This window comes from Hermetia illucens, chromosome 1, assembly GCF_905115235.1.
Source record: "Hermetia illucens chromosome 1, iHerIll2.2.curated.20191125, whole genome shotgun sequence".
Classification (NCBI taxonomy): Eukaryota; Metazoa; Arthropoda; class Insecta; order Diptera; family Stratiomyidae; genus Hermetia; species Hermetia illucens.
This window is the reverse complement of record NC_051849.1, coordinates 87,438,038-87,462,913: the sequence shown is the minus strand read 5'-3', so window position 1 is coordinate 87,462,913 and position 24,876 is coordinate 87,438,038. Positions and strand designations below refer to the sequence as shown.

Genomic DNA, 24,876 nt, shown 5'->3' with positions numbered 1-24,876 from the left:
AGTAACAGCAGTCATAGCCTAACTCAACTTTCTACTGCATGGATAAATCCTGGGAATCTGAGATATTCCCCAGTGCGTAGAAGGCGATGGTTGTCAAAAGTAGTAGTAATTGGCACTTTAGAACTTCCCACTGAGCCTTTAGGGTCACTTTTGAGTGGGGTGTTGGCGTATCATATAAAAGAGCACATTCTTTACCCTCCACTGATAAGTTTTTTGTTTTTTAGCCAGAAAACTCACTATTCATCCAGTTGTTGGTTATGTATTGCCAAAAGGGTGTTCGCCAGAGCTTATTGTGATACCGGCTAGATTCTGTAATCTTCCCTTAAACTCTGTACTCCTTTTTTCATCCAAAGGCAATTTCGTTATAGTCATTTTTATGGAATCAAGACTAGAATGTGGCCTTTGTTGCTTTTCAATTTCTATTTCCGCAACCAATTCATAGCTTCCCTGCGAATGAGCGACTGATGCTGTTTCGTGCGACACCACTGTTTATGCGTATCCTCTTAAGAAGAAGACTGTAAACATAAGTGACATAAGAAGCGCTCCCAAACTTTCGGATTGATTTATTTAGAATTCCTTGAATTATCGTCAATATTGATTCGCAAAACATTGTTGTATGGCCTCGTCTGCAGCCAAAACTTCATTTTAATGTGGTTGTAGTAATAAGTGAGCGGAGATTCAATAGTGAATTGACAATTTACGTTGAGTAGAATGAACCAAGAGCTAAGATCTGAGATCGATTGTCGACTCTGCCTTGAATCTGGCGGACCATGCATTGATGCGTCCCTAGCCTGTGATGATGGCATTGTATTTGCTGAGAAAGTCAGCACGCTACTTCATATAGAGGTAAGTGGCCCTCTTTATTATTCGATTAAAAATTCCAAGAAGGAATTACATGTGGATTTTAGAAAATATATGTACACCTCGGAATGGTTGTAAAATTTATATACGCATATGGTGGCCAATATCTCCTATACGAAGCATAGCGCGTCCCCCACGCTTACACGTCGTCGTTCTCAATTAGATAAGATTCGCTTTGACCCTGTTCATGTATTCCTAAGAAACGTACATTCCTCTACTGTTCTACGCCGCTCTGGGAAGGTGGGTTTCATTACATGCCCAGCAGTGCATTCGTCTCCCTTTCCTAAAGTTTGATCCATCCACTTCCGCCCTCTAGTCAAGACGTCCCGTACACCGAGGACACAGCGGAGACAGGCGTCATATAACAGCACAGAGAGAACATTAGCGTGGGACAACCTCAACATGATATTGATTTCAAAATATCTGCATTTCCAAATTTTAAATAAAACAGCGAATGCGAATATAACACTATTTATGTGTCGGGTAACATCAAGCTCGATGTTACCATCGCCAGAAACAACGCTATCGGGATAGGCAAATTGATCGGTACCCCCAATATGCTGCCCGTTAATGCAGATAGGCACTGTGTATTGATCATTCAGACTGAGCCCCTGTTTTTGTTGGTGTTTATCTTCAATCCGACTTTGCTTGCCTCTCCTTCCAAATCCGCAGCCATTTGGCCAAGGTCCATGACCCGATGAGATGTAGACAAATGTCATCAGCGTAGCCGAGGTGTTTGAGGAAACATTTCATTGTTCAATAAGTCCATCACCATTTCCAGAGAAGACACTGTGGAGAAGGTGACCGATAGCAAAAAGGAATAATACCCGCGACAAAATTCAAACTTCCTGTGCTCCGCTTTGAATTTAAAATTTCTCAGAAATTTTAGCTTGATGTAAGACCTGGTATGTTGGGCCATCAGATGTCGCTTTACTCCTTGTTGGCACGGTCGGAAGCTTTCTCTTAGCAGATAAAGAGCAGGTCTAGCAGAGATCTGAATTCCGCACACTGCTTCAAAATATCCGAAAAGTGTTGATGTGATAAATGCAGAAGGATCCAGAACGGAAACCAGCCAGCTCTCTGTCGATTGAGATTTCATGGTGTTCTTTAATGTTTTAGAAGATAATTTTAGCTATTATCTTCGCGGCGACAGGAAGCACGCAAATACTCTTCCAAGTGCCGTACTCAGGACGGGTTTCCTACTTCGGAATTTTGACAACTAACCCCTTCTTTCACGCACTAGGAAAGATTTAATATTCCCAGGATATACAGATGAGTGGGAGAAGCAGTTCTGCAGAGATAGCCGAAGCTGCGATGAACAGCTCCGCGGGCAAACCGCCAAGCCCAGCGGCCTTGCCTCGCTTGGGTGCTTGGATGACTGAGGTGATTTCTCTTCTATTTGGATGAGCAGCCCATATCTGCATGTTACGGGGACTAACCATTTCATCATTTTCAACGACTTGAGCACCTGCAGATTCTTTCATGATGCGGTATAAAGTACCGAGATGGTTATTTTTTTGGCAGGGTCTGCTTTCCTGACTAGTGCAATAATAAACTCTTCACGGCACACACTACGCTTGATTTTCCTAAATGTTCAAGCGAATCACGTTCGCCCTCACCCGACGCGGTAATAAAAACCTTCAGTTACCTACGTTTCTCAATCCACTTCCATGTCCCGGCACTCAGAACTCATTGCACCTCTTCGGGACATGGTCAACAACTTCATTTGCATCAGAGAGAAGAGCACTTTTGGTGACGAAACAGTGCTCATTAACATTCTCGGCTAAGTTGTTCTGTTGTTCAATCAACAGATTTCCCACTGTCGAACGACCGCCGGGGCCCGTACGCGAATGGGGTTTAGCTTGGAGGATCGAAACTCTGAAAGAAATTGCGGACGAATAAGTTAGTGAAGGCAAGCGACCATCAAGTGATGGTCTCGCTCGAGTCAACTCCTCATTTTTAACGAACATCCATAACATAATTCCTAACTTTTCTGTTGAGCTTTTATTTGAACAAAATGTTATCAGACCCCATCATGATGCCTCTTTAGAAAGGCTGCGTTGAGTTGTTCGTAGGAAGCGTCCTTTTCTTCTGCTTCGGAAGTCTTCGTTGATGCGTAACACTGCACTATTGAGATGTTCCTCATGCTGGGCGGGAATCTTACAATTAGTATTCTGTCTGATACCGGTTCCCAGAACAAGAGGACCCACCTAGAAGATGCGGCAACCATCAACCCGCATGTCACGGGAAGTAGACGTGTGCTTTCCAGAGTCTCAGCATCTTACCTCGATTAAGCTCACGATGCCCAGCTTGTATCGCAGAAATTCTTGATGGATCAAACAAGCCTCATTATTGTCGTCGAAAAGCGTTCACTTTCCAAAATCCAGTCATAAACCATCGACGAAAGTAAAAAATCGTGGCCTAAAAATCAGTCCGCTTCCGAGACGTGGTAGCCGTTTACAAAACAGAACTAATTTCGAGAATTGCAGGTTGCTAGCCCACAAATCTCTGTTCCTTTTAGTCGCCTTTTACGACAAGCAGGGAATACATTGGATAAATTCTGTCACTCCCGACTCACAGGGAATCACTCCCTCACCGAAGCACCAACTTCTCATCTTAGTAGAAAGGATCACTATTTCTTGGTTGGTATTGAGGGAGCCCTGAATCCGCCACTCACTTGATGGCGGACCAAACCAATTGGAGAAAAACTCCCTTTCACTGTTCTGGCCCATGGGCTCCTCGTTTTGGGCTTACATCCAAAGTTAAATTTTTTTTTAAAATGACTACTTCTAGGGCAGACGATTTGAGGTGTTCCATGGTTTCGTTGAGTTGATTTAACTTGGATGATGATTTAAAGGCGTCGCGCAGGATGCAGCCAGATTAGGCCTTTGATAAAATAAAATGGCGCAACCAATCACAATAAGCCTCGCTTGTGAACGGGACAACGGCTAAAGAAAAAGTTGAGTTCAATTAAGTTGCCATTCTCTAGTGTTCGTCTTTTATCACGCAGAACTATACAAGTTGCGATAAATAGACTCGTTTGCAACTTTTGATGTAGCTTTAGCGGCGGGATCTAGTTGCTTGATTTGATTGTATGTGCTGTTGAACGTAGATTAAGTATTTATCCAATTTTATTTTTGAATTTTACTTTATGGATTAAACACTTTGTTAATTGCTATTGTAGTGGCGTAGTCGTACTAAAACTGCATTCAAATCTGAGCGAGCCGAAGTGTTCAGAGCCGCGGTTGGATACAGAAGAGACCGACTTATTTCCATGCGGTCCTTACTGTCCCAACCAACGGCATTTTTTTACCGCTGGTTCTCCACTCCCCTGGTGCGTTCTGAAAACGAGTGAATGGAGAGTTTTGTGGCAGCCCTGAATTGCATTCTAACGAACACAGCGCCGTGAGAGTCAGTGCTTGATATTGGAAGTAATGCAAGAAATAAATAACCGGCGATCGCGATACAAAACACAGTTTCTGAGTTCAGCGCCATCTACCCGTCCGCGTCCGCAACATCCGAAATAAATTTCGAATGCTGCAGATCCTGCCGCGCCACATAGACATGACATTTCCCTCGATGTTCCAGAATTAATGAAATTTGATGAAAGATAAGAGGGAAAGACGGCGCGATGAGTATAAGTGTTCTGATGTTTTGTTGCTATCAGTTGGCTTATACGTTAGCTGAACTGATGATAAGTTTACGGCCTAAAATTGTCTCATATAATTTTTGTGACTTAGGGCCCTAATCTTGATCCTCAGTGAATATACCTGGCATTTAAATCTTCTGCGGAGATAAATTTGTTGTTTAAGAAGGGCATTCCGTGTGAAGGCTTTTGGGAAGTTTTTTTAAGAACTGAATAAATAATAATACAGAGAGTTGTGCTCATCTTAAAGAAAACAAGTCTGGAAACCGGAAGGTGGACGCTTCAGATATGAAAGGTTTTGTGTATGTAAGACATCGTGAAAATATCCTAGTTCAAGCGATATTGACATTCAAAGTCTTGAATTTGCCAAGAAGCGACAATTTGACATATTATAACTTTGTTAGTAATAGTGCACTGCAACTTGATAAGATCATGCTCTACATCACAGCCTGCATTTCTTGGTGCTAGGCTGAACTTAAGTAGGGTTTTGCAGCCAATTACTAAAAATTATAGTAATATATTCTTATTAATTTTATTTGAACAGATATCGGTATGGAGGGTATTTCGGAGCCTAGGCACCATATAGTGACGGCCTCTTGATTTTTTTCAGATTTTTCGGTTGGGTAGTTTCTAAGAATGGGTCCGTTAAAGAAAAGATCAATTTCAATCACTCGCACTCTACACATTTCCAACGAATGTCAAAACTAAGACCGGCGTTGAAAAGTACTGATTGAGACCTTTCATTTGAAACCCCACATGACTATATTTGGTAAAAAAAATTGATACCTCCTTTTTACATGTATGAATACCAGTCGACTCAGCTGTAAGTGAGTACCTAGGTCAAGGTTAATAATCTCCGGCGAGCGCAATGCCGTCTACATTGCATACTACACGCTACCCTGTAGTGTACCGTTATGGTCTTCAATGAAGTGCTCTAAGACATTTCAAGACCCTGATTCAATTGGATTGTTGGTTTTCGGTGCTGACGTTCGACGACGAGATCTCGCGCTGCCTGCTCGATCTGGATGAAGGCAGTTTGTACATCTCGGGTCGTTCTTTCCATGATGTCGATATCGTCAGCATAGGCCAGTAGTTGGGTGGACTTAAAGAGGATCGTACCCCTCGCATTTACCTCAGCATCACGGATCACTTTCTCCAGAGCCAGGTTGATGAAGATGCATGATAGGCCATCCCCTTGTCGTTGACCGTTGTTGGTGTCAAATGGTTTTGAGAGTGATCCTGCTACTTTTATCTGGCCTCGCACATTGGTCAGGGTCAGTCTTATCAATTTTGTCAGGATACCGAATTCTCTCATGGCCGTGTACAGTTTTACCCTGGCCATGCTCTCATAGGCGACTTTGAAGTCGAATGATGGTGCAACTGATGTCATTGTCATCGGGTACGATATTTGGGATCGTTATCTCCTTGCAGAATCCATTCATTCGGATCCAGGGCAGACCTCAACAATATTTTCTGGTATATTTTTACCATACACTGCGACACGATTTCTTGTGAAAATATGAAAAGAACCGATTCGTTGCTGAAGGAGGCATCCGTAAATGTGGGCATTTGCTGAATATTTAAACAACTCATAAGCTCACTCCCAGCAACTGTTAATCGTAAAAGTGGAATATTATTATATAGCTCCAAACTCGCTCGATATTCTCGCGGGCCCGTCTTACATGTTATTCGATGTGGTTCGCTAACAGTCCAGGTTTTCTCGTTAAATTCTTGTGAAAAACACGTGATTGTCGAATCGGTGTTTGATGATGTTTAATAGCACTTTAATGTTCTTTTTCCGTAATTCTTTGCTTCGCTCAAGGATATTGTTGGAGAGTTCGTGAACAAGCGATGTTAGCATTATCCTGTGCTTTAGTGATACTTCCATTTTACCCTCTTTCCAGGTAGATCCTCGACATTGCCATAACTTTCAAACCTACTAACCCATTTTGCTAAAAATGTCTTCGAAGGTTTTAGGTGTCTAACTGGGTTTCCCTTTTATACCAGACGAGAAATAGCCCTTCGAAACGGTTCTAGTATTTGGTACTCATTCTTTTTAAACCATTAACTATTTTTAAATTTAATACGGACTAAAATGCAAATGCGCCCTTGCTTTTATACTAACGGATTTGAATGCTGATTGTCTGAACTGTATGTTTATAAATGAGGAAATAATGGCGTACGCATTCTTAATGAACATACTGTAAATCAAGTTTAGACTATAGGATGTAAAAGGCGCAATTAGTCAAGCATTTAGATAATATTCTTTCAATGTATATGCCATTTAAACTTCTTGCCTTTCAGATGTCTGATACATCGAACGAGTGTGAGATAGTTTGCCAAAAGTGCTTCCTGAATGTTTGCAATTTCTTCTCTTACTATCAACAAGTCCAAAGAAACAATGAATATTTTCTCGCTGTACAAAGAAGTCCTCAAGATGGAGAACACGATGCCGAGCAAGAATATGATGTCGAGGATGATCTTTCGAAATATTCAGATTCAATTTACCAAGATGTCAACAAATCAGAGGAAATAATATTCGATTCATTTGACAAGCCACCCTTGGAATCAAATCAACTAAGCGAAGAAACTATCGAGCCACGATCACTGACGATTTCTCCCCATTTCTCATCAGACACTGAGTCAAGTAATGTGAGTAGACGACGGAATGAGCAGAAAATCGAATTGCCAGAACACCTGAGAAAACGTGTGTCAAAAGCAAAGGGTGACGCTAAAATCAAAGAGTTCATTGAGATGAAATGTGCAATATGTGGTCCCAAACAGCCTTCCTTTGATACTTTCAAAGACATGCAATTGCACTACAACAAGGAGCATAACACGAGAGGCTATATTGTATGTTGCGGAAAAAAAATTTATAGAAAGGATCGAGCGATGGATCATATAACTATACACACCAATCCAAATGCCTTTAAGTGAGTACAGAGTAACTATTTTATTTGTATGAGCATTTATATCGATCTGAACATTATTCTGTAGGTGTCCAGCTTGTGGTCATAATAGTAAAAGTCGAGTTTTACTCCGAATACATATGAAACAACATTTACCAGCAGAAGAATGGCCGTTCGAGTGTGAAAAATGCCAGCAAAGGTAAGTTAACATGGCCTTCTCATGGAAACCATGCTGCCGATTTAAATCTTTTGTTTGTGTATCATCAAAAGTACTTGTACGGACGAGATTCCACGATTCTTTTCAGCAACAATATTTATTGTTGAACTTGGGGAGGAGCAAAAATACTCAATTTGCCTCTGACTCGTATTAGTCCCTTCTCTTGTCTTAAAATCTGAGTTCTGCCCTTTTAGATTAATTAATATATCGGTTGGCATTTACCTTTAAATCAATTAATCTTGTCTCTTAAAATATAAATTTGCCTATTTAATACCCATTTCGTTGTTCACTTTATGTTGGACCTCTAAATTAAGAATCATCGTACCAACGATTCCTGTTGACGCCACGCCTAATTTGTAATTGGCTTTGCCAATAATGCCCATAGAAGTAGTCGTAAACAATTGTTCACACTAAAGGAAACAGATCGTGTTCAAAGCCACCAATGCAGGTTGATGATCGCTGTCATGCGTCTACCCTTCAATCGCATCGCTTGTCAATCATCCAGGTTGCTACTTTTAGGATTGTATATACTTCAGCATGAAAACTCGTTTTTAGGAAAATGAAAATCAACTAAAGTAATAATAATAATAATCGTTGGCGCAACAATCCAAGGCCTTGAAGTGTGTTAGAGCACTTCATTCAAGACCGTAACGGTACACTAGGAGGCAATGTGGTCAGCATTGCGCTCGCCCGAGATTCACAGCTGAGTCGACTGGTGTCCGACGTCAAATCACGATACAAATTCCACTGCCACCAGTGAGATTTGAAGCGCGACCTTCCGTACGACAGCCTTGCGCTCTAACCACTGAGCTATCCGGACACCTAAACACCACCCAACTAAAGTATTTTTTTTTATTTATAACTTGCAAAGAGTTTATGTATGGAAATGCTGCATTGAAAACAACTTATGTTGCGGGATTTCTGTGTTGGAAATATTTTCCTTGTCCTTTGGCACTAGCGAAGTTTACGTGACGTCATTGAAAATTTAAGATGGCGAATTTTAAGTCAAACGATTTACCCAGTTGTTAAGGAATTCCAAACAAACAGTTGCGGTGGCTTTTGACGCAGAGCAATTGCAATTAACTGAATTCCTTATCGACAATTATGTACGAAATAAAGTGCGTTGGATCGCAGTAAGCGTACTCGCTCTAACTCGATCTCTTACCGGCGTTAATATTTGCATTTGAAGAATTGAATCAGCGGTGAGCTGAAATCTGCTTCACGGTTCGTTATCAAGCTTTCCAGTTCACTGGTAAACCCCGTAAATTGTGTCCTACCAACAGAAAACTCAATGTTAACACCATAGTTGTGGAGCTAGCCATCGCCAGATAGGTTTGAAGAAGCGAGATGCCACGTTATACTAAGAACTATTTTTGCTAAAGTAATATCAACGAATCTACGTTAAAAGCAAGTGGGAATATAAGAAGCTCGACTCCTACGTATATTTTAACTTCCAGATGTATGTACTTATTGAAGACATAAATACTGTGCTTTTCTTGTCAATTATTGCATACTGATGCGTGCATAAATCTGCACATAGCTATCTAAATTGCATGCATCTGAATATTTCCCGCTTTCAGGTATAAAAGGTTTTGTGTTTCCCTATATGAGGAACGATGAGTGGATGTCAATTCCGTGTGTACATATAATAGTTAAAAATTTAATTGCTTTCTACTTTTTAAAAAGCGACTCACAGAAATAATTTCATATGGAAAGCATAGCAATAGCCAACCTCATACGCTTCACTATAAGAGTTCATTATTATTAGCACGTAAAATTATGTCACTCGTTGTATGCGTGGGATTTCAAGTTCCCATATGTCCACGAAATTTCGTTCGGATCGTTTTAGCCGCTTATGAGAATCGATTTTAATAAGGTTATGTTTTACACAAAATCTTAAAAAGGAAAACTAAAATGTTTCCATGCGCTGGCCGTATCTGTTCACTCTTCATGATGACGACATCGCACACGTCTTAGAGTGCAATAAATCCAAATGAAATACAAAACTTTGACCTTCCATGACTCTGTTAATAACAGTTAGATTGTGTTCAAACTCTCCAGAAATATGTCTCATATTATCGTTTATACTGATATGTCCATGTCTTCGGATTGTTGAGTGGTTAGAGCACAAGGCCGCCGTACGAAAAGTCGCGGTTCAAATCTCACTGGCGGCAGTGGGATTTGTATCGGGGTTTGACGTTGGATGCCAGTCGACTCAGCTGCGAATAAGTACCTCAGTCAAACCAGGGTAATAATCTCGTACGAGCGCAATGCTGACCGCATTGCCTCCTGTAGGGTATTGTAATCCTGTAGTGTACTGTAATTCTGTAGTGTACCGTTACGGTCTTGAATGAAATGCTCTAACACATTTCAAGGCCCTGATCCAATATGGATTGTTGCGTCAACGATTATTATTACACTGATATCAATTGGATTGGACTTCTAAAGTATATTAATATTTCACTATTAACTTTATCTAACTTCGAACAAATATCGGAATGGGATGTATTTGGAGGCCTATATCTCATATATCTGATGCACTCTTTTGATTTTTACTGATTTTTCAGTTTTTAGAACGAAATTTGTTTCACTTTTGCACGCACACATTTGGAACCTGACTCCTCTATGTTTCACTCAGTATCAAAAATAAGATCGGTTTTGAAAAATTCCGAAAAAAAGTACCCTTTCATTTTATTCTCCGTGAATTTATTGTAATGTAACGCGTGTATGACGTCATCATCATATAAAGTGATCTCATATGAACGACGAGTTGGATATATCAAGGAATATATTGAAGTTTTACCTATGTGGAAAATGGAAAATATGCATAGCAAATTTCTCACACAAGATGAATACAAAACATTTACATCTGAAGCGTCCAGCTTCCGGCATTCCGCCTTGCTTTTACTATAATTTCTTAGGTTTTGGGTTGAAGTTTATTATTTTTGAATGCGGTGAAATAGGTAAAATGAAACACTAAATCTTTAATTTTTAGACTCTCTCTTCTCCTCCCTAACTCCTGCCGGATTCACTCCAAATAGGAGGCATATTCCATTTTTATGGCCTGAAGATGCCAAGGAAGGGAGGGAACCCTAAAAGCCGCGCCTTCTAAAGATCTGGCGCGGAAGCGTCGATTGAGGATTTTTAATCCGTTTCCTCTCGATCGCGCCATTCGGGTCCTGAAATTTATGGCTACATGTCTGTGGTCGAGCCGGCATTTTTTTATTTTCATTTCATTCGTGCGATATTGCCCGTTTGTTTTTTAGTTCCGGTGCGGTCCCATGCATTGCATGCCCATAGGATATTTCAGTGGAAATTCAGTGTTTGCGGGGGAACTTTCACGGTCAATTTCGATAACTTTTTAGGTTTTTGCGGTAGCTCTCCCCTCTTAGTCCTTCTTTCATTTGTTTGGATATTAATGAGAGATTGAGTGTTCCATATTTTTCGATGCCACAGACAAAGCATCTCTTAACGGCTCCAGTATTTTTCTCTTTCGCAATGTCTTCATTAAAGGTTTATTAGGTAAGTAGGTAGTGCTCCTCAGATGCTTAGATTTTACATAGCTAACATATATAAATAGCGACCAACCCCTCCTTCTTTCTCAAACGGGCTTAGCACCGTGGCCCCGCTGCATTAGTTTGATAAAAAATTGAGTAACAAAAGTAATAGTTGTGGGTACTAGCATGTAAAAATGCAAAAATTATAACTTACTTTGGCGCTACTTACAAAAAGCTCAGGAAGGGAGATTTTCTGCTTATGAAATGTAGCAGCAAACCACTAAAGTTTTGCTTAAATTGTAATCCACAAAATTTCAATGAATTTTTTCACTACATTTTTCACACGCGAGATTTGATACGATGTATCCTACATTGTTTTATGTAGATGACGTTTACCTAGCATATCTCAATAAAACAGACCTTGATCAACCCAATGAACCCCGGAGGATCCTGTCATTGACAGGGACCTGTTCTGGAGGAAATGACGCTGCAACTTTGCAGCTAGTTCATCTAGAGTAGATGAAATCTACCGCAGCATTATTAAGTTTGTCAGATTCAACGTCCACTGCTGAGATAACGTAGCACTTATCGTCGAGAAGTTGTAAGGAAAACACCTAATTTCATTCGCTAAGATTAATCTGAACATTCATGTCGATGAAAAACGAGAAACGGATGTCAAAAAAGCGATGGCCCGATACAACACTAGACAGGATTTAGAAACCTCTTGACTGCTCCTGGAGCAAATTTGCCACTGAGTGATATGACAAACGCGAACAAACGGGCTGACTCTACTGCCGAACGGAACAAAGGCTACATTTGTGAGAATTTCTGAACAGACTTGGAGAATCATCATCATCAACGGCGCAACAACCGGTATCCGGTCTAGGCCTACCTTAAGTTCTTTAACTCCAGACATCCCGGTTTTGCGCCGAGGTCCACCAATTCGATATCCCTAAAAGCTGTCTGGCGTCTTGACCTACGCCATCGGTCCATCTTAGGCAGAGTCTGTCTCGTCTCCTTTTTCTATCATAGATATTGCCCTTATAGACTTTCCGGGTGGGATCATCCTCATCCATACCTATTAAGTGACCCGCCCACCGTAACCTATTGAGCCAGATTTTATCCACAACCGGATGGTCATGGTATCTCTCATAGATTTCGTCATTGTGTAGGCTACGGAATCGTCCATCCTCATGTAGGGGGCCAAAAATTCTTCGGACGATTCTTCTCTCGAACGCGGCCAAAAGTTCGCAATTTTTCTTGCTAAGAACCCAAGTTTCCGAGTAATACATGAGGACTGGCAAGATCATAGTCTTGTACAGTAAGAGCTTTGACCCTATGGTGAGACGTTTCGAGCGGAACAGTCTTTGTAAGCTGAAATAGGCTCTGTTGGCTGACACCAACCGTGCGCGGATTTCATCATCGTAGTTGTTATCGGTTGTGATTTTCGACTCGGCGTATGGGGCTATCCGGCCTAGCAAGGTAGAGGAGAAGAACTTATAGATAGTACTCAGCAACATGATACCTCTGTAATTGCTGCACTGTGTGATATCTTCCTTTTTTATGTATGAGACAGATAATGCCTCGTTGCCAATCGTCAAGCATTGATTCGCTGTCCCATACCTTGAGCATAAGTGTAACTGGTCGCCTTAATATTTCACTAATTCGGCTGTAATTCGATCGGCTCCTGACGGCTTATGATTTTTAAGCCGATGAATTGCATGGACTGTTTCTCCAATACTTGGTGGTGGCAGTATTTGTCCGTCGACTTGGAGGATACTTTGCCGTAAATGATTCTTATAAACCTGAATCACAATTAGAAAACAACATAGATGGAATGTTTCTCGAAAGTTATATCAATAATATTTTGTTGCTCTGCGCTTCTAAATATGACTTCCATTCTGAATTCGTATAAATTAATCGGATATCTCCAGACCTCAGACGAAGATATCTGATGATTTATTTTCATTATTTTCAGATTTGTATTGAAATCTCAATTAACTAATCACGAAGCAACCCATTTGAATGACGACGAAAAGAAATTTATTTGTGATGAATGCGGAAAAGTGTAAGTATATGTTTGTCTACTCTTCGGACTTAATATTGACCGTTTCCATTTTACAGCTTCGCTTTGAAATTTGTCCTAATCAAACACAAGTTGACACATTCAAAAGAGAAGAAATTTTTCTGTGAAATTTGTGCAAAATCATTTTCGAACCAAGGAAGCCTAACATCACATATGAGACAACATTCCAACGACGCTGAACCAAGTGCCAGAGTACAGTGCAATGCATGTGGTCAATGGTACAAAAACATTCAAACTTTACGAACTCACGAAAATCGGCATCGGGACACCCGCGATCATACATGCGAAATATGTAGTAGAAAATGTTCTTCGAAAAGCTCGCTATCCGCTCACGTTCGATACGTCCACATGAAAACTAGCCAGTATGGGTGCAACATGTGTGCAAAACAATTTCGGAGAAAGCCAGAGCTGACTGAACACATGGCACGTCATACAGGTGAAGTGCTATACCGTTGCACGTATTGTCCAAAAACTTTTTCCTCGAGCTCCAACTTCTTCGCACACCGCAAAAGTAGGCACCCCGTCGAATACAAAGCGCTTCAAAAGACTATGTCCAACAAGTCAGATCTCGAAAGTCTACAGTGAAACTTATTGAAAGCGCCTAATTGCAGTCAATGTTCCTTTTTAATAAAAGAAGCGATTAAACGGGATTCATACAATTTATTGTACAATTAACTTAAAGTGTAGCACATATCGGTATTCAACTGAAATAAAAAAAGCCCAGGACTTTTTCGAAGCCCGATTAATTAATGAAACTAATTACTTCGATCCTCCGGCTCCTGATGGTTTCGACACGACTTTCCCCGCCAGCGACTTCCCATTTTGCTTTAAGATCATGGTGCCTCCCTTCATTTCAATTTTACCTTCTTTTGCCATGGCTGCCACTTCAGCTTTCGTCATCACAATTTTGTGGACCTTAACCTTGCGATTGTCAATCATCATCTCAAGTAATTTCTTCTGACCTGTCTGCTCTGGTGAGGCCTTCGATTGTGGTGTCGAACCAGCTTGTTTGGTGACAGGTTTAGTTTCAACCCTCGTGGAGGAAATTGATCTGGATGGCCCTGCAGTCGGAGATGGCTTACTTTTCATTGGGATGTTTTCTTTTGGCGATAAAGAGCTGGATTTCCCCTCAATTACTTTCACCGGCAGCTTTATGTCGGTCAGTTTTATTGTTTTCGTAGATGTATTTTGGTCAGCTTTCCGAATGATTTTCTCGTTAAGAATGCGCACTTCGTTGCTTGGAGTTGCTCTTTTTTCCTTTGTAGGGGTAACAGTAGGTTTTTCCTTCTTCATTACAGTCACTGACTTTGGTAATTGCTCAAGAACAGAGATAAGCGTCTGCTGGACTAGCTGCTTCTTCTCTTTTGGAACTTTAAAAAGGGACGTTTCGCCCGATTCCTTCGCAGTTTGCCGTGGCTTTTCTGCAATTGCTTTGGTGCGCGGGCTAATATTTCTTAAAACTTTCATTGTTTTCACCGGCGGCTGGTAATCTTCATCGCTGTCATCCTGCTCTTCTTCGCCGAGTTCGTCATCGGTATCTTTTTGTTCCAAAGCTTCAATTTCCATGTGGTCACCACCTTCCTGTTCATCGCTCGTTTTCATTGGACTGTGCTTTTGGGGAGAAATGTTGTCTTTGGATCGTCGTCCAACAGCCACTTGTTTGTTAAGAATTATCGGTTTCTCTTCCATTTGCTCTTCTGTAGGGAGAGAAAAAATATTTGCTTATTAATGCGGTAGTAATTAAGACTGGCGTGATAGTTACCTATATGTATATCCTTTTCTTCCTTAATAACTTCATCTCCTTCGTGATATTCTTCAATAATAAACTCCTGGATTACTTCATCACCTTGTTGACCATCATCCGCCATGCTGTAACTATCCATTCTTTTCTCATTGCGCTTATCATGCTCTTCGTAGGCCGCCATGTCATCTACATGCCTTTCTTCCGAATGACTTTGCAACCTTTCTGCCGTCAGGAAAATAAGATCGCAAAACTCACAGGCGTACTGTTCTCCCTCAGCATGTTGCTTAATATGTTCTGTCACTTGATCCAACGACTCGAACTGGTCTTTGCATAGTGGACACATTAAATTTTGGGTGGCATGAACGGCTGAATGATAAATTAAATCATCACGCGACACAAATGTACGCTCGCAATCGTAGCACTTGTAGGAGCCACTGCCCTGAGTATGTGATCGCAGATGCCTTGTCAAATGGTGGCTAAGCAGATAAGATTTTGGGCAGAGTTTACAGGGGAATGGACGTTCGCCTGCATGCGCTGTTAGGTGACGTGATAGCTTACTGGGCGTTGAAAAACTCTGACTGCAATATTGACATGGGAACGGTTGCTCCTTCGCATGGATAGTTTCATGTCGCTCCAATCCCTGTTTGAAGGCGAAACTTTTCCCACAAACTTTGCATGGGAACGGTCGGTTCTTTCTATGACGTTCAGTGTGTTTTTCAAGTTCATCTTTCGATAGAAAAGGCTTCTCACAGAACACACACAAGAATTTCGGTTGATCAGTGTGGATCTTCTCGTGACGGTGGAGGAGAGTTGACCTTGTAAAAGCTTTATGGCAAACGACGCATTGATATGGTTTTTCCCCTGTGTGAATCAGCATATGCTTGCCTAAATCATACTTGCTAAAGAATCGTTTGTCACAAGCTTCACAGGCGAAACTCCTTTGGCGGCTGTGATTAACCATGTGAATATCAAGCAATTGCCTAAGTGGAAAAGATCGCTCACAATTGGGACAAGGAAATACGTTGGTTTCCACAGGCTCAGCAGTCAGTACAGGGTCTGGCTCTTCAACACGAGTGGTTGAATTATCCAGAATTTCGGTCACAATTTCCACTTGTCCTGATTCATTTCGCGTGATAATTGGACTACTCAACACTGGTTCCGGAGTAAGATTCACATTTTTGTTTAAAATTTTTACTGAGTCCCTGTTGAGAATCTTCGGTTTGACAGGTGTCCTGGTCGTACTTTTTATTTGGCTCACAGGATTACTTTGCTTCGAGGTTGTGGCCAATGATTCTGGTTCTTCAATTTTAACTACAGGGATTGAATTCAAAATCACTTGTTTCTTTGGTTCTTCTGCTTTCTTCACTAGATCGGGCTGTTTGGGAGGTTGTAAAGGTTCTGGCCATTTCCCAGTCAACGGAAATTGTCTTAAGTTGGTATCAGCTTTTTTACACATCTGTTTAACTCCATAACAATATTCCATTGTTAATCGGCAAGCATCGCAGATAGTACTGGGCATACCATCGTTAGTAAATACCTGTAAATACAAAAATTGTTGTTTATTCAATTGAACTTTGAATGTAAATTCGAAAACAGATGATAAAAATGCTATAAAAAGAAAGGGAATTTGTTTTATGACAGGATAAGGAGCCAATATCCGGCACAATAAATACCGAGGATTGGCACTGATATTACCTCCTGTTGGACCGTGCTTTATTTACGAGCGAATAAATGTGGTAGCGTTTATTTCAAACCAAGAAATAATTTCACTCCAGACTGATTTTCCAGTTTGGGAGCGTGACCAAGCACAAGGTAGCCTTAGGCGACGAAAAGTCAATTCCTAATCCCGAATCATTTAATCCCTTCTAACGAAAATGGAAGTTTCAAGACCACAACATTCACAGATATAACAGAAAAAGTTGTGCTGGATTGTTTGATGTTTAATTTTACAAAGTAATAACAAATAAACCGAAAGCTTAGTGGCTCAGTTAAGGATTCTAGATTGTCTTTCCTTTGTAAAAGGCCCGAAGCTTTTCAACGTGCATTTAGGGTGGCCGTTGAGATAGCAACTGAACATCGAGGAAGAATAACATTTGATTACATTCAGTACTAAATGCAAGGCTCGTTTCACTCGTATACAGTTCCATTCGGTTGCAACCGACAATGAATGAAATCCTTTCACATAGTTTGTATTCGATTTTGTGATTTCTTCTAAAACGCAGGCTTAGTCGGGTAGTGAATTGTGTATCATGGAAAGAAGTCAAGTAGTAGCTGTTTCTCTATAAAAGTCAAGGTTGGTGAAAATTTCGATACAAACATCTTTCCGCGTTTCCTGCGTTTCAAATCTATCCTTGGATTTTTAACTGGTTTTATCCCACCGCACCGGTGTAGATTGCACAACAAATATCAGCTGAACCGCATCAATATTTGATAAACCGCTCATTTTACAAAAATATTAAAATACACTCGCTGTGAGGTCAACACCGAACCTGACTCGTGCATTTGTGAAAGTCTTGATGGCTTTTTATTCTCTGGACACGAATCCGAACCGTAGAAACCTACTCGTGAAACGGAGGGCATCAACATTTCATTGTTGTTTCGATCACTACGTGAATCGACAAACGAAAAAACTTTTTGAGTCGCCTGTATAATGTAGATTGTCAACTTCTAATGAGGAAAAAAGGAGCCATTCATTACCTTGTTAAGACACTCGGCTAAATATACACAAGTAACACTTAAACGAGGAGAGACAGGCCATGAAAAGCTTATCACCGTAGTTTGGAGAAAAGCAGGAATGGACAACAGAGTCAAAAATATAGAAGATGTCAATAAGAACTTTTTTGCTTTTAGAGTATTCGCGACCAAGTTCGTCAAATATGCAAAACACGATCACGATGGATTTTTCGTCTCTCTTGGTCACTTTCCCTACTGAACCGTCATTCACAAGGTGATAAACGTTTTGACAATGTTTATACGACATACATTGCCTTACCTACATTGGGTGTATATCTATATACCTGTTCCTCTGAGCGCTGTCTCAAAGCGCTTCACGTACGCGTCATCCATAGTGATTACTAGACTGTTCTGAAGAACAAGCGATACCGATTCTCAACAGAGCAACGGAGGCAGAGACGCCCTATAACTACTCTAGAAGTCTGAATTTAGTGCTAAATTGCTTATATCAAGGGCAAGGTCGTATGGAGAAAACCTCAGGCTCAGGGTGAAAATGATGCGGCCAACCTGAATTTCGCGCCCCTCGAAAAAATTGTGCTAGGGAGGATCCTTCCCTTTTCCTTCTGAAAGCAGTGTTCCAGTATAACGAAAACAAACTTCTCAACTATCGTGCCATCAAAGAAAAAAACAGGGACTCGAAAAAATAAATACAGTGAATACAGTTGGAAAATTTGTAGAGATTTTGAAGTTATTGCTTTTCCGCGTGGAATAAAGATTATTTACACAAAATATCGTCATTTTATTCGGGAATATGAGAGTAGAAACAGAATAACCCTTGCATACAGAACTCAAACTAGGCTATTTTTATACTTTTCATGGGAATATATATTTTGATTTAACAAATAAATCCGACCTATTAATTTTTTGTTTATTAATATCATCATCATCAACGGCGCAACAACCGGTATCCGGTCTAGGCCCGCCTTAATAAGGAACTCCAGACATCCCGGTTTTGCGCCGAGGTCCACCAATTCGATATCCCTAAAAGCTGTCTGGCGTCCTGGCCCACGCCATCGCTCCATCTTAGGCAGGGTCTGCCTCGTCTTCTTTTCCTACCATAGATATTGCCCTTATAGACTTTCCGGGTGGGATCATCTTCATCCATACGGATTAAGTGACCCGCCCACCGTAACCTATTGAGCCGGATTTTATCCACAACCGGACGGTCATGGTATCGCTCATAGATTTCGTCATTGTGTAGGCTACGGAATCGTCCATCCTCATGTAGGGGGCCAAAAATTCTTCGGAGGATTCTTCTCTCGAACGCGGCCAAGAGTTCGCAATTTTTCTTGCTAAGAACCCAAGTTTCCGAGGAACACATGAGGACTGGCAAGATCATAGTCTTGTACAGTAAGAGCTTTGACCCTATGGTGAGACGTTTCGAGCGGAACAGTCTTTGTAAGCTGAAGTAGGCTCTGTTGGCTGACAACAACCGTGCGCGGATTTCATCATCGTAGTTATTATCGGTTGTGATTTTCGACCCTGGATAGGAGAAATTGTCAACGGTTTCAAAGTTGTATTCCCCTATCCTTATTCTTGTTCGTGTTTGTGTTTGACCAGTGCGGTTTGATGTTGTTGGTTGATTCGTCTTCGGTGCTGACGTTGCCACCATGTATTTTGTCTTGCCTTCATTGATGTGCAGCCCAAGATCTCGCGCCGCCTGCTCGATCTGGATGAAGGCAGTTTGAACGTCTCGGGTGGTTCTTCCCATGATGTCGATATCGTCAGCATAGGCCAGTAGTTGGGTGGACTTGAAGAGGATCGTACCTCTTGCATTCACCTCAGCATCACGGATCACCTTCTCGAGGGCCAGGTTAAAGAGGACGCATGATAGCGCATCCCCTTGTCGTAGACCGTTGTTGATGTCGAATGGTCTTGAGAGTGATCCTGCTGCTTTTATCTGGCCTCGCACATTGGTCAGGGTCAGCCTAGTCAGTCTTATTAATTTCGTCGGGATACCGAATTCCCTCATGGCCGTGTACAGTTTTACCCTGGCTATGCTATCATAGGCGGCTTTAAAGTCGATGAACAGATGGTGCAACTGTTGTCCATATTCCAACAGTTTTTCCATCGCCTGCCGCAGAGAGAAAATCTGATCTGTTGCTGATTTGCCTGGAGTGAAGCCTCTTTGGTATGGGCCAATGATGTTCTGGGCGTATGGGGCTATCCGGCCTAGCAAGATAGTGGAGAATATCTTATAGATGGTACTCAGCAACGTGATACCTCTATAATTGCTGCACTGTGTGATATCTCCCTTTTTATGTATGAGACAGATTATGCCTCGCTGCCAATCGTCAGGCATTGATTCGCTGTCCCATACCTTGAGCACAAGTTGATGAACCACTTGGTGTAACTGGTCGCCTCCATTTATTTATTTATTAATATACTCATAATATATTACGGGTACGCGTTTCCGTGTGACAGAAGTGTGAAAGTTTGAACTTTCTAGACCAGTGTTATTGTTTGACATTTCGGGCGATCTTTGGGTCATTTTCCACCAACTTTGATGATGATGAATGAAACATGAAAGTACCATCGAATCGTAAATTCCCGAGAATGGATGCGATGCCATATCTGCATGGATACTCAGTTCTTGGCAGACTATGTGCCCCAATCCGTCCTGAGCACGAGTTATTCAGAAATTGAGTTTATTAGCTTGCAAATTGGTGTGGAAATCTCACTCATGAAACTTAGGAATTGCTCATACTTGTAAAAGTAGAGGCTAACGGTGAATTTATAAAGTGAGACAGCACATGTTTTTAGAATATTTTCAGTAGTTCGAGCAAATTACTGTATCTTAAAGAAACATTACGATACGCCGCCGACAAACCAACATTTTCAAAAATCACTAAAAATAGGTTAGGCCCAACACAAATTGTGTCAAAATTTAAACTTAACTAGAAAGCATACAGTGCAATAAATTTCAAGCGTGGATCAAACGGAAAACAACCCAGCCTACATCTTCTCAGAAAACTTTCAGATTGGATTACGTGAAATGGTGTGTCAATATTTCAAATACGAGAAAAATAGTCTAGACGGACCCAACAGACGTAGCTGCTCTTGGCAGGATCTCCGTGCAAATAACCCCTCAAGAGTGAGCCGCAACTTCGGAGGTGTGTCGATCATGATATGACAAGTATATGCTTATTGCGGAAAACTATAATTGCGTTTTATATCAAATAAAAGCAGAAAGATTTATTGAGATTCTGAACGATGTTCTAATTACCTATTCAAAAGATAAATAACGGCCTACAATTCATATTTCAGCAAGATATTGCAAAAACTCAAAAACAAGTGCCGCCTCGTTCAATACTATTTTTAGACTTGAAAGTCAGACGTTCACATAATCCAATCAAAAATGTTTGGGGCATTTTAGCAAGAGCTGTTTACGCAAATGGTCGACAGCAGCAACGGACTTAAAAACAACAAAGTTGCAAGGGCGGTTCAATTTTTACATAAAGACGCCTCGAAAGTTAATTAATTTACTACCAAACAAAACTTTTCAAACAATTACTAAAAATCGTAGCCCTATTTACTTACCAGAAACTCAACATTTTCAAAACTATCGATCACATCTCGATATTTTGGCAATAAATTGTAACCGAATTTCGCTTCATATTTGCGAAAATTGCCATTATTTCTATTTTTCTTCAAATTCGAGCACGATTTTTTCAAGTATTAGTATATTTTTTATTAAATTAAGAACATGTATATTTACTTTATCAATGGATTTCTATAAATCGTAAAAAAACAACTCTGTAATGCATGGCAAAAATCCTATGTTCTTCCATGCAAAATGTAAGTACTGTGGGCGCTCGAAATAACGAACACAAAAAAACAGAGCTTGCTCGCTATTTCGAACTTATTCGTTAATCCGAACCATTATTTTGTGGGAGATGTTGTAAAATGAATATAAGAAAAACGAGGGTAAATATGCGAGTTTTATTCTGTTCTACTATAACAACGTTTTACATAGTGAAATATGCACTCTCTTTGAAAAAAAGATGTATTTTTTGTTTGAAGAACAGCTTTTCAAGATTGTAAAATTGACAACTGACAACATTTCCTTTCTAAGTAATCGACGGTCAGTGTTTAGGAACAAAATTCTTATGGGCCACGCTTCAACAGTGTTGAAAAAGACAATGTGCATTGTTTTCACGTTTGATTTGCACAGTCTTGCTTGGGGGAGTGGTCAGAGCTTTGTCGTTCCGCCTCTGGGTCGTATTGAAAAACCCAGGGTTATATCACCAATGATGACGTTGTCCAAAAAATAGGTTCAAGTTCAATGCGTTACAAAAGTTCACTTCAAATTTCCGCTCGTAGGGTCTTTTGGTCGTCTGACAACACCTTGCACACGAACTTGTCGCACACTTTCTTCATTCTTAAATTTTCAGTAACATTGCGAAACACAATAGTAAACGAGAAATTCAGTTCATTGCCAGTCACCTTGATACTTAATCGACGGATAGAGTCTAACAATTGTTCAAAACGAGTCACATTTTTTGCTTTGCTGGTTGCTGGCTCAAGAATCATTTTGTTAGTCTCCGAAAGAGACTTTTTCAGTTTAACACAAAACTTTATCACATAACGTTACTCAATCACCGATTCTATTTTTTTCGTGGCGCCCAACATCCTGTCGTTTCTACAGATTAAAGTCCCTCCCACCTATCCAAGTGGTTCGATCTCACTCCTAACAGGAGCGACGCTGGAAATTCAACTGCATTACACTGGTCAAACGAGAAGAATAAAGATAGAAAACTACATCTTTGAGAGCGTTGATAATTTCTCCTATCTAGGAAGTCACAACCGATAACAGCTACTACGATGAAATTCGCGCACGGTTGTAGGCAGCCAGCGGAGCCTATTTCAGCTCGAAACACCTCACCATAGAGTCAAAGCTCTTACTGTACAAGATGATCTTGCCAGTCCTCATGTATTCCTCGGAGACTTGGGTTCTTAGCAAGAAAAGTTGTGAACTGTTGGCCACGTTCGAGAGAAAAATGGACGATTCGGTAGCCTTCATACCGACGAAATCTATGGGTGGTAACATAAATAAAATCCGGCTCAACAAGTTGCGATGGGCGGGTCACTTAATCCGTATGGATGAAGATGATCCAGCCCGGGAAATCATATAAGAGCGAGCCAGACCGCTTCGAAGGATATCGAATTTGTGGACCTCGGCGCAAAACCGGGGTGTCTGGGGTTCCTTATCAAGGCAAGCCTAGGATAGATACCGGTTGTTGCGCCGCTGATGATGATGATGGTTGCTTGCTGTTTGTAGTACCGTTGTTCGTTATTTGAAACTGTTCGCTATTTCGGGTATTCGTTATTTCGAGCGCCTACTGTTTCAGGTCAATCGCTTAAAACTTGTTCGTGTTATGATCTTATAACCCATCTGGGCCAACTAGGAAAATTTTGCTTCGAGAAAACACATTTTAAATTTCACCCTATACTAATATGACATTTATGTTAGCTATAATGAATTAACGGATACTCCAAAACTCAAATAAAGAATTTATCAGTTAAAAGCATTGTTTCTTCATCTGGTCTCGAATTGTGGATATTTACTTTTGTATGTACTTTTATATGAATTGCCATTGCCAATTTCGTCTTGCAATAATTGGACAAAGCTAACCGTCACTTGAACCCAATTGCAGAAGATAAAACTTCTGGAAAAAATTAACTCATTCGACGAGCTTATCACAACGAATGTATTGCAAGTTATCCACGGCACTTGTCGAAAAGCAACGATGCCGCGAATAAAGTCTCCCAACGGAACAATTTCACCTTTAACGAAATACAATCCATTCTCCTTCAATCCAATGCACAGAAATGTGGCTTGCGAGAAATTTTCAGCTATGTGCATGTTCTAACAACTTGCGCCTGAACTGTAATTCTTCGTGAAATTTTAGCACTTTACTTTCCCCGACTAGAAACTGGTTGTAGTCATTGGAAAGAGCTGTTGGATTGTCCCACTTCCCGGCCGTTCGTCAAGTTTCGAAAACACCGCTCCTCACTTTTCGCCTGACTTTGGATCTCGGCCAATTTCCATTCCAAGATGCACAGATGTATCAGGTACACAAACGAAGAGCAGGAGCGGACGCTGCTGGCGCCAAACTTGAAAACATTCAATTTGACATTTGCTCTCTCCAGAGATCATCCTGGATTTTGATTATGAATGCTGCAGCTACATTATTTACTGAAGAATTATCCGCACTTAACCAGTAAAACGTTCCAGCAAGAAAAACTATAACCGCGGCGATTGATCGGTGCAGGACCTTGTCAGGATTTCTCACTTGATATTCAGGCTAGGCCCAGCAAGATATTAGGTTCGCTGCAGAATACTACACACATTGCGTTACAGGAGTCTCAGTTTATGCACATAATCCAGGCTCGGGAGCGCACATTCATTGTATTGACTACATACCAGTGGGTAAAATCTACAATACATACCTCGATGGAGACGCAAGACATGATTTGCAAGGGCAACGGCGCTGTGCTGTTCACCCGGTTCTCCTTCGAATAAATGTTGGTCAACGGCTCCTTTTGGCTCAAGCAAAAGCGGCAAATGCGCTTGTTCTTAAGCACAACCGCCAGGTCGTCCTGCGATTGTGGTGAAGAGCCCATTTCTGGCTTTGAAGCAAAGGGCGTAAATCACTCGCGTACCGAGCACAACTGCATACACTGAATGCTCCTAACTCCTAATCGTCTTCAAACCCGAAGAACTCAACACTTTTCCGGATAAAAACAATAACTCGCAGAAACACGTCCTTCCACACTCTTGACAATTCAAGACACTCGGAGGAAGCGAAAAATCAGAGGCAAATCGCGCGATTCACGACGAGACAAAATGGTGGATCTCTTTGCTGGCTCGTTCAGCCAGTGAAATTTACGAATGGAAACTAAAAGCATCGCATTGCGAAGTGGGTGCGCGATGGCGCTCATCTGGAGAGTCCACACTCGAACCGACAATAGATGTCGCTTTTGTTGCTTCGGAAAAATTTAATTTTAACAGAATTTTAGAGAAAATGTAATGTTAAATATGAGTAAATCGATAAGCAAATAAAAGAGTTCCACATTTTTTATCCAAACATTCATTCTTAGTAATGGAAAATGAGCTTTATTTACAAAACTTCTTTTTACTAACTAGAAATCGAATTTTAATCTTATATAAGAGCCCTCA

At 40.9% G+C, this 24,876-nt stretch overlaps 2 protein-coding genes across 2 annotated transcripts; one reads left to right on the top strand and one right to left on the bottom strand.

The window, feature by feature from the left end:
- The first annotated feature begins 153 nt into the window (after positions 1-153).
- LOC119652684 (zinc finger protein OZF-like) lies at positions 154-13,867 on the top strand. Its single transcript, XM_038056960.1, has 5 exons — positions 154-846; positions 6,812-7,440; positions 7,505-7,615; positions 13,109-13,198; positions 13,255-13,867. The coding sequence occupies exons 1-5, from the start codon at positions 712-714 to the stop codon at positions 13,799-13,801; spliced, it is 1,512 nt and encodes a 503-aa protein (XP_037912888.1). The 5' UTR covers positions 154-711; the 3' UTR covers positions 13,802-13,867.
- On the bottom strand, positions 13,857-24,626 carry LOC119652677 (zinc finger and BTB domain-containing protein 41-like). The gene is made up of 3 exons (XM_038056951.1): positions 24,147-24,626; positions 14,979-16,497; positions 13,857-14,913 (listed from the first exon to the last, which is right to left on the bottom strand). Exons 1-3 carry the CDS (start codon positions 24,318-24,320, stop codon positions 13,976-13,978), a joined length of 2,631 nt encoding a protein of 876 aa, XP_037912879.1. The 5' UTR covers positions 24,321-24,626; the 3' UTR covers positions 13,857-13,975.
- Positions 24,627-24,876: the final 250 nt, after the last annotated feature.